The sequence below is a fragment of the Lepidochelys kempii genome, chromosome 7, assembly GCF_965140265.1.
Source record: "Lepidochelys kempii isolate rLepKem1 chromosome 7, rLepKem1.hap2, whole genome shotgun sequence".
Lineage (NCBI taxonomy): Eukaryota > Metazoa > Chordata > Testudines > Cheloniidae > Lepidochelys > Lepidochelys kempii.
In genome coordinates this window covers 54,463,719-54,474,159 of record NC_133262.1, presented here as the reverse complement: position 1 = coordinate 54,474,159, position 10,441 = coordinate 54,463,719, and the positions used below count along the sequence as shown (strand labels likewise).

The 10,441-nt window shown below is 48.8% G+C and overlaps 1 protein-coding gene across 1 annotated transcript; it reads right to left on the bottom strand.

Annotated features, from left to right (window-relative positions):
• Window positions 1–244: 244 nt before the first annotated feature.
• On the bottom strand, window positions 245–9,951 carry CHCHD1 (coiled-coil-helix-coiled-coil-helix domain containing 1). Its single transcript, XM_073352864.1, has 3 exons — window positions 9,753–9,951; window positions 4,162–4,280; window positions 245–680 (listed from the first exon to the last, which is right to left on the bottom strand). The coding sequence occupies exons 1-3, from the start codon at window positions 9,883–9,885 to the stop codon at window positions 567–569; spliced, it is 366 nt and encodes a 121-aa protein (XP_073208965.1). The 5' UTR covers window positions 9,886–9,951; the 3' UTR covers window positions 245–566.
• Window positions 9,952–10,441: the final 490 nt, after the last annotated feature.

Sequence of the window (10,441 nt, the reverse complement as noted above, 5' to 3'; positions counted from 1 at the left end):
AGCAACTCAAGTCAGGCAGGAGGCTTGCTGTAGAGGCTGCATGTGCTAACACACACAAGCACTTATTGTTTCATATTGTTTCATATTCTCTGTGTGTATATAAAGTCTGCTGCAGTTTCCACAGTATGCATCTGATGAAGTGAGCTGTAGCTCACGAAAGCTCATGCTCAAATAAATTGGTTAGTCTCTAAGGTGCCACAAGTACTCCTTTTCTTTTTACACACAAGCACTGTTCACATCCTAGTTGTGAAAACAATTTATTTTATTCCTTATAAGGCTTTATTTCACAATGAAGCAAAACTCAAGACCACATTATGGCTGACTGAGTAACACTTAGCAAACATCCATCCTGTTATCACAAGACCCTGTGACCCCATAGAACAATCTCAGCTAATGGAGAAAGTGACCCCACCCCAAAGAAATGTTCAAGTCAAGAACCCCTGAGGAATGCTAACAGCCACCATCAGCCCCAAATGCTCACTGATCACTACTTTTAACTTCTTCTCCAAAGATGACACCAGCTTCAGCTACTGGTCTCCAGTTACTTGGGAAAAGCAAGTCTTCCTTTAAAAATCATCTGTGATATTAGGGAACCTTCTCAGTAAATTGTTCACTGTCTTTGGAGATAAGTTTCCCATCTGGCCCAGGGCCTCCTGTTTAAGTCTTTTCTTGTGCTCCACCTGAAACACAAAGAATTAACCTCTTTTATTTGCTGAAGTGATTCGTGCACATACCCCAGCAATACTTCTAATGATACAGTCATTTCAAAAGCATACCATCCGCCCACTGAGTGAGAGTTATGGTACCAATTGCCTGTATACGCCTAAGGATTGCTTTCAGAAGCCAGTGACTGCTGCCTATTTGAAATGCAGCATAGCTGAAGTTGTGTTGGTCCCAGGATATTAGAGAGACAAGGTGGGTGAGGTAATAGCTTTTATTGGACCAAAACTGCCACAGAACTGTTTTTCAGGTGTGGGGAAAAGTACTCTGAGCATCACAGCTAAATGCAAGATGGAACAGTCTGTTTAGTGTAAATAGTTAGCATATAATCTAAGGGACCATTCAAGGTTGATTCAATGATCAACACCCCCCACATGCACCTTTCAAGATCCATGGATCCTACACATGCCAAACACAACATGTGGTGTACCTCATCCAGTGCACTAAATGCCCCAAATAAGACCTATGTGGGTGAAACCAGACAATCACTACACTCTCGAATGAAGTCACATAGGAAAATGATAAAAGACAAAAGCACCCCATCACCTGTGAGTGAACACCTTCCATAAAGCAATCACTCTATATCTGACCAGCGAGTCCTCACCCTCAAAGGAAACCTGCACAAACACTTTCAAAAGACGAGCCTGGGAGCTTAAATTCATAGACACTAAAAGTCATAGATTGAAAAGACACACTGGATTTATGGTTTACAACAGCAGTTCTCAAACTTTAGTAACCCGAGGATGCCTATTTTGATCAAAAAATTTTCAGGGACCCCCAAAGCCCCAGCTCAGCCCCAGACCCGGCCCCCACTCCACCCCTTCCCCCAAGGCCCTTCCCCACCTCTTTCTGCCCCCTCCCCACTCCTTTTCAGCACCTCCTGCACACCAGGGAACAGTGTGCAGGAGGCAGTGGGAGGGAGGGGGAGAAGTTGGGGGGGGGGCAGGGGAACAGTTAAACAGTGGGGGCCTGAGGACCCCCTGGAGTACCCTCGTGGACCCCAATTTGAGAAATGCTGGTTTACAACAATCTGTAACCCACTAACCCCCCTTTTAATCCTATGACTGCAGACGTGTTAATGGGCCACTCTACCTTGAATGTAAAAAAGGATGAGAAGTACTTGTGGCACTTTAGAGACTAACCAATTTATTTGGGCATAAGCTTTCGTGGGCTAAAGCCCACTTCATCGGATGCATGCAGTGGAAAATACAGTAGGAAGATATATACGCACACAGAGAACATGAAAAAATGGGGGTTGCCATACCAACTCTAACGAGAGTAATCGATTAAGGTGGGCTATTATCAGCAGGAGAGAAAAAAACCCAAAACTTTTGTAGTGATAATCAGGATGGCCCATTTTTCACTACAAAAGTTTTGGGGTTTTTTCTCTCCTGCTGATAATAGCCCACTTTAATCGATTACTCTCGTTAGAGTTGGTATGGCAACCCCCATTTTTTCATGTTCTCTGTGTGCGTATATATCTTCCTACTGTATTTTCCACTGCATGCATCCGATGAAGTGGGCTTTAGCCCACGAAAGCTTATGCTCAAATAAATTGGTTAGTCTCTGAAGTGCCACAAGTACTCCTTTTCTTTTTGCTGATACAGACTAACACAGCTACCACTCTGAAACCTGTCTACCTTGAATGGTTCCTCAGAATATGTGCTAATTACTTATGCTAAACAATCTTCTCCATCTTGCATTTAGCTGTGACACAGAGTACTTTTTCCACACCTGAAGAAGAGCTCTGTGTGGCTTGAAAGCGTCTCTCCCCCGAATAGAAGTTGGTCAAATAAAAGATTACCTCACCCACCTCCTCTCTCATTTGAGATTATGAAGTTAAAGGGCACTGTCAACTTAAAAAAACCCCAAACATCTTTCAGTTTTTTAGTTTACTGCTGTTACAAGTAACTTCTAGGTTTACTGAAACAGTACTAGTGTGGAGTTAAAAATACTGTTCTTTATTTTTGCAATTTGTTTACTTTGTAATTTGACAATGCTTCATATCTAGTCAGTTTCCTGTTTATGCAAGTCTTTCACACAGTGGAATAGAATGACAAAGGCAAATGTAGTACATGAAACTATTTTTAGGAGGGTTTTTTAAATTTGAAATCTAGTCAGTATTAATGTGTTCCTTTAAGTAGGAACACAGTCTTACTGTGTCTATACTTTGCTTTACTACTTTTGGATCCTCCTCTTTCTCCAAATGTCTCTGTTTTCACCTCCATGGGGTCTTCATCCTGCGAAGTACTTTTTGGCTTGTTCCCCATGATCACAAGGATGGCTCTATAAGACTTCTGAATTTTCATTACCATTTTCAATACCAGAAGGTTTGGATTTCCATTGCTCTCCAGTGACAGATTAAGACCACCTATCCCACCACTAAACATGTAAGTGAATGTTTCTGAAGCCCAGGGTCAGATTGAGCAGGTACTGTCTGGTACACTGTACGAACACCAGTTGTCTATCAGCTCTGGTATTTCTGAAGTATCAGAGGGGAAGCCGTATTAGTCTGTATCCACAAAAACAACAAGGAGTCTGGTGGCACCTTAAAGACTAACAGATTTATTTGGGCATAAGCCTGAATCTGAAGAAGTGGGGTTTTTTTACCCACAAAATCTTATGCCCAAATAAATCTGTTAATCTTTAAGGTGCCACCGGACTCTTCGGTATTTCTGAAGTATCTGACCTTTTTTTAAAATAAAATTTCTAAACATAACAAACCTTCCACCATAGTTTATCTGAATCTAAAGACAATTTGGGCATAATGGTTTTAATAGACATAACTGCCTTATGCATCCCAGTGGGTTGTTTACTATGAAGACAGTCAAGCAGAAAAATCCAGCTATTCTGGGATTCGTGGGAAGAGCTTGGAGTCCAGTCCCACTGCCTTCTCAATCTGGCCCCTGCCTTGCACAGACATGTACCCAACTTTAGGAACCAACATTAACTCACAAGTTTAAAAAGCAGATTAATCAGTCTGCAGCTCACTTTATTAGGGCTAATGGCAAGCCCAGAACTAATAGCACAGAATACTGTACATCACTTGATCTTCTTGCACCAAGAGGTTTACACCCCTCATTCAAAACTCTCTTGGTGTAGAGGGGAACAATGTTTTCTGCATCTCCACCACAGCAGAGTCCATAGTTATCAGACTATAACTGACATTAACCCCCCATTTTACTCAACTTCTGTTTAGTTTGAAAGTGCACCTGCTGTACTGATCAGAGGTTGGTAAACACGTAACTATTCACATCCAAATGCTCTCCGACACACAAGAAGCAATGTGTGTCTGATCTAATGTGGATCATCTCCCTCCCCCAGATCAGTGCAATACAAATTAAATTGCATACTGAGTGTCCTTGGCACTACTAAAAGAATAATTGAGGGCTTCCTCCCTCCCTGCCACTAATTTAAGATGACCAAAGAGGCTTTAATTACATCTGTCTTTGCCACACAGTCATAGAATGTCTGGATCTCCTTGGCACAAGCTGCATCGCTGAACTCATTCTGCTTCCAGCAAGCCATCAGTAATGACATCTCTGTAGTACACGTTGCCTCTGGAAGGAAGAGATACTGCAGTAAAAAATCTCAGTTACTCAGGAATATTTCATATTAACAGCCTCTGTGTTGCATAACTCTCAGGAGAGAGGGATAAAACAAGTAGGTGGAGAGAGGAGAAGAGCAAAAAAAAAACAACAACACAGGAGAGAAGAAATCTCAGCATCACTTTGATGTTATGCACCCTTTCAGTCCAAAGATCTGAGCCATTGCAGTTATCGGATATCCAATCAGTCTTAATGATCTCTAGCATTTACATAGTGTTTTGTGCATAACATACTTTACAAACACACATCACATTTCAGGATACCCCAGAAGCTGCCTGAAAATAGGGCCATAATTTGAGGAAATAACAGTTTGGCCTTTTGCTATCTATCCAAAAGGGGGTTCTTACCAAGTTTCAAAGACACTTTTCTTATGCATATTTTATAAACACTGAGTGAGCACCTTAGGGTATTTAATGATCCAAGTGAAGAATTTGCTCCCTCTGAGGCAAACTGCTGCTCTGGTGCTTCCCCTGCGACCTGCCATTTCTACAAAGAGCTGAACGCAATACTTGGGGGGGGGGGGTGTGCGGGGATGACCCCACCTCCACTCCAAAGACCACAATGGACACTTCAGAGCCCAGTTCAACAAGGCAGGAGGAGGAAAGCGGGAGCGAGGGTGCTGAGCAGGAGGGGGACAGCCCGTCATTCCTAGATGCATGCAGCCAGGAGCAGTTTTCAAGCCAGGAGGAAGGTAGCCAGTCGCAGCAGACGATGCTTGGGGAAGAACACACACACCAGAGGAGGTGCTGGGTAAGCAGCTTTTATTTTGGGCAGGAAGTTGTTTGGTGCAGGCTCTTGGGCCGAGGAGGGTTAGGGCTGCATGTAGGATTAGATGTGGAATAGAGCATTGATGTGCTCTCACATCGCGGTAATCAGTCTCAGTGATCTCTTCAAAGGTCTCATGCAGAAGCTGGACAATCCATTTGAGCAGGTTCCTTGGCAGAGCTACTGTGCTCCTTGTCCCAGTAAAGCTAACATGTCTGCGCCACTGTGCCGTGAGGGGCGGGGGAACCATTGCTGCACACAGGCAAGGTGCATATGGGCCACGGCAGAAGCCGCATTGTAGTAGAAGACCCTCCCTTGCTTCCCAGGTCACCCTCAGCAGCGAGATATCTTCCAGGACTAACTCATTCTGTGGAAAATACGGGGACAGTGTTCAGTATAGGGGCCACCTGCAGCTGTTGGCTCTCCCAAAGGCACAGAACCGCAGAGGACAGTAAGGCCGTGAAACCATCAGTCTCCCTTGCCCCTGTGCTTACTCACCATTTTAGGGCTCCTGTGGGTTATGTACGCTTGCCTTGGTATGGGCAACTTCTACTATTGTGTACACTGTACTTGTCTTTAAGTACGGCCGAATCATTGCTCTGTCTGGTGTGAACAATGCTGCCTCTGTTAAATGTTGCATTTTGGCTTTACAGATCCCAGCCGTCCTTATCAATGGCCGAAAAACTCCAAAGAATCAGGAAGCGTCCACGAAGAAGCAAAGAGGACATGCTGCATGAAGTAAATGCAGCAGTCCCTTAATGAAAATCAAAAAGTGCAGGAGTGGCGGGAGAGTGAAATGAGGGTCTGCCAGCAGAATGCGGATCGCCGGCACCAAAGCACGGAGCGGCTGCTAAGCACCATGGAGTGCCAAGTGGACTCGATATCGGTGCTTGTAGCAATGCAGGCGGAGCACTTCCGCGCCCGCCTCCCATTGCAGCCCTTGTCCCAAAACTCTTTCCCTTGTGCCCCCATGTCACCGCCAACCCACTTTCCCCAACATCCAGGTTCTTATCACCGCCAGGTGCCTCCAATACCTGTAGTTTCACCATCCAGCCCTGCAAACTATGACCCTTACCCACTGCACTCAACCCCCATCACCATGCATTTTATCCAGCCTGAAGTGCAGCACGCATTGCATGGCACTCCAGACAGGAAGACTGAGTATGATAACAGCACATATGCAAATCTGTGACTGTCCCGTTCCTCACCCCATCCCCTTCTCTCATCCCACACAGCACAGATGTGTCATGCCCTTTCTGTTTCCCAAGCAGTTGTGTTTCTTTTCAAAGAATGAATTTTCTTTTCAAAGGCAAAAATTTCATCTATTGAAAACATTTTTTATTATTGCATTAAGTAAAAGATACCATAGCCCAGGCACTACAAGTCAGTGCATCATACATAGCAAATACAGATTCCTACTAACATTGGAACCACTGCACTTCACTCCTGTGCTAGGCACCAAACATTAGTGAAAAGAAAAGGAGTACTTGTGGCACCTTAGAGATTAACCAATTTATTTGAGCATGAGCTTTCCTGAGCTACAGCTCACTTCATCGGATGCATACCATGGAAACTGCAGAAGACATTATATACACACAGACCATGAAACAATACCTCCTCCCACCCCACTGTCCTGCTGGTAATAGCTTATCTAAAGTGATCATCAAGTTGGGCCATTTCCAGCACAAATCCAGGTTCTCTCACTCCCTCACACCTCACCAGCACAAGTTGGAAATGGCCCAACTTGATGATCACTTTAGATAAGCTATTACCAGCAGGAGAGTGAGTTTGTGTGTGTATGGGGCTGGGAGGGGGGATGAGAAAACCTGGATTTGTGCTGGAAATGGCCCACCTTGATTATCATGCACATTGTAGGGGGAGTGGTCACTTTGGATAAGCTATTACCAGCAGGAGAGTGAGTTTGTGTGTGTGTGGTTTTTGGAGGGGGGTGAGGGAGTGAGAGAACCTGGATTTGTGCAGGAAATGGCCCACCTTGATTATCATACACATTGTGAAGAGAGTGGTCACTTTGGATGGGCTATTACCAGTAGGAGAGTGAGTTTGTGGGGGGGGGGGGGGAGCGGAGGGTGAGAAAACCTGGATTTGTGCTGGAAATGGCCAAACTTGATGATCACTTTAGATAAGCTATTACCAGCAGGACAGTGGGGTGGGAGGAGGTATTGTTTCATGGTCTCTGTGTGTATATAATGTCTTCTGCAGTTTCCACGGTATGCATCCCATGAATGAGCTTTCGTGAGCTACAGCTCACGCTCAGATAAATTGGTTAGTCTCTAAGGTGCCACAAGTACTCCTTTTCTTTTTGCGAATACAGACTAACACGGCTGTTACTCTGAAACCAAACATTAGTGGTGGCTTTCAGCCTCAAATTGCTCCCTCAAGGCATCCCTAATCCTTGCAGCCCCTGCCCTGGGCCCCTCTAATAGCCCTGCTCTCTGGCTGTTCAAATTCAGCCTCCAGGTGTTGAGCCTCCAAGGTCCATGCCTGAGTGAATCTTTCACCCTTCCCAAGTGTTATGGATGGTACAACACGCAGATATAACCGTGGGAATGTTGTCATTGGCCAGGTCCAGCTTCCCATACAGACAACGCCAGTGGCCCTTTAAATGGCCAAACGCACACTCCACAGTCATTCTGCACCGACTCAGTCTGTTGTTGAACTGCTCCTTGCTGCTGTCAACGCTCCCTGTGTAGGGTTTTCATGAGCTACGGCATTAAAGGGTAAGCGGGGTCTCCAAGGACCACAATGGGCATTTTGACTTCCCCTACGGCGATCTTCTAGTCTGGGAAGAAAGTCTTGGCTTGCAGCTTCCTGAATACGCCTGTGTTCTGAAAGATGTGTACGTCATGCACCTTTCCAGACCAGCTTGCATTCATGTCAATGAAACGCCCATGGTGATCCACAAACGCCTAGAGAACCATAGCGAAATAGCCCTTCCGATTTAGGTACTCGGAGACTAGGTGGGCTGTTGCCAGAATTGGAATATGCATCCCATCTGTTGCCCCTCCAGAGTTAGGGAAACCCATTTGTGCAAAGCCAGCCACAATATCATGCACGTTACCCAGAGTCATGGTTCTTCTGAGCAGGGTGTGATTAATGGCCCTGCAAACTTGCATCAACACGATTCCAATGGTCAACTTTCCCACTCCAAACTGGTTAGTGACCGATCGGTAGCAATCTGGAAGCTGGGAACGCCAGACAGCAATAGCCACCTGCTTCTCCACCAGCAGGGCAGCTCTCAATCTCATGTCCTTGCGCTACAGGGTGGGGGCAAGCTCAGCACATAGTCCCATGAAGGTGGCTTTTCTCATGCGAAAGTTCTGCAGCCACTGCTCATCATCCCAGACTTGCAGGACAACGTGATCCCACCACTCAGTGCTTGTTTCCCAAGCCCAAAAGTGGCATTCCACTGTGGTGACATTGCTTGTGGCATTCACAGACCTCTCATGTAGAATGCGTTACGCGAGTCGACATCATCGTTGGACTCCTCACTGTCAGTTTGCAGCTTAAGGAGTAACTTGACTGCAATTCATGACGTGCTGGCGAGACCCATCAGCATACTCCTCAGCAGTTCGGGTTCCATTCCCGCAGACCGAAAGGGAAGACAGAGCACGCAGCACAAAAAACGTTGAAAGATGGCACCAAACGTGGACGGAAGCACAGGGATTGCTGGGATGTGAACCGATGCATCACGTGGCGTTGGGACAATACCCAGAATGCCCCGCACCCACCCACCCCTTTCCCACAAGCCACAGCACCAGAATGGGAAGAGGTGCTCTGTGGGATAGCTGCCCACAATGAACTGCTCCCCGTGCCACTGCAAGTGCCACAAATGTGGCCATGCCAGTGCGCTTGCAGCTGAAAGTGTGAACACACTGCAGCACTTTCCCTGCTGTGGTCTCCAAGGGCTGGTTTAACTCACAGGGCTCCACATCTGCAAGTGTAGCCATGTCTTTATATTATGCTTCTCTTTACATGACAGCATTTAAGAACATAAGATACCAGATCATTCTTATGGAGCCCCAGCATAGATCATGCCCTACATAAGTTCTTCACATAAGAAGAATTCCCTATTCTCTACCCAGAGACAACTACACTGCACCAGCAGCAACCTCTTCCGTCCAAAGGGGGTTTCAGAAAGATTAAAAGCGAACAGCCTCTGGAAGAGGGAGCATCACCACCCAAACCGGTGTTTCTCCACATTTTCATGCTAGCCACTCCTACAAAGCCAAACATTTTCAGACACCGTACATTAAAAACTTATGTTATAGTAAATGGATCAACAAGCAGCCTCTCTCCCGTGTGTGGGTGTGTGTGTTGTGTGCGCGCGCGCAGGCTTGCAGCAGCTCACAGACAACACTCCGCGCCCCTTGCCCGCCCCGCACCCCCTGATCCCAGGCCAAAGACGAGCCCCGTGAGCGCCGCACCGAGCCCGCCCCCGGGGCTGCGTGACACCGGCCAGAGAAACGCCCCGCGGGAAGCCCTGGGGCAGACACCCGCTCTCCAGGGAAAGGCCGCCCGTGACGCCGCCGCCCCGGGGCCCGTCCCCGGAGGAGCGAGGTTTACGTCGCGTTGGACCGTGACCCACTTTTCAGCGCCTTGCGGCCCCGCCCGGCCCGCGCTCCCCGGCCCCGCACTCACCCCCCAGGCGCAGGCGGCGGTTCGCCACCTGGTTGGCCAGCACCAGGGGGCGGGTGGGGCGCACGGCGGGGGCCCGCCTCTGCCGCCCGGCGGCCAAACGCCTGACCCAGGCCGGGTACACGGGCGCCGCCATGGCCCTCGCGACGGGCCGTAGAGTGACAGAGGCCCGGTCCCACGTGACCCCCGTTCCGCCTCGCGAGAAGTGACAGACCCAGCCCCGCGCCCATCCCCCCACCGGGCAGCCGGGCCTCGCTCCGGCCGCAAAGCCCCGCCCCCGCCTCGGCGCGCCGCAGCGCCCCCTGCCTGGCCTCGCCGGGTGCCCCCACGGGCACCCCTCCTCCCTGCCCCCCGCAGCCCTGCCGTGCCCCCCACGGGCACCCCTCCTCCCTGCCTCCCGCCTGCACCCCCCGCAGCCCCGCCACGTGCATTCTGCCTCTGTGCCCCCCCGCCTGCACCCCCGCCACGTGCATTCTGCCTCTGTGCCCCCCCGCCTGCACCCCCGCCACGTGCATTCTGCCTCTGTGCCCCCCGCCTGCACCCCCGCCACGTGCATTCTGCCTCTGTGCCCCCCCGCCTGCACCCCCGCCACGTGCATTCTGCCTCTGTGCCCCCCCGCCTGCACCCCCGCCACGTGCATTCTGCCTCTGTGCCCCCCCGCCTGCACCCCCCGTAGCCCTGCCACGTGCATT

Excerpts from the sequence above, each read along its gene's own strand:
- CHCHD1 (XM_073352864.1), bottom strand. The coding sequence starts at position 9,885 with ATGGCGGCGCCCGTGTACCCGGCCTGGGTCAGGCGTTTGGCCGCCGGG. Across the intron at positions 4,281-9,752 it reads CCGCCGCCTGCGCCTGGGGG|AGGCAACGTGTACTACAGAG; the intron begins GTGAGTGCGGGG and ends TCTTCCTTCCAG. Across the intron at positions 681-4,161 it reads ACTGTGTGGCAAAGACAGAT|GTGGAGCACAAGAAAAGACT; the intron begins GTAATTAAAGCC and ends TTTGTGTTTCAG.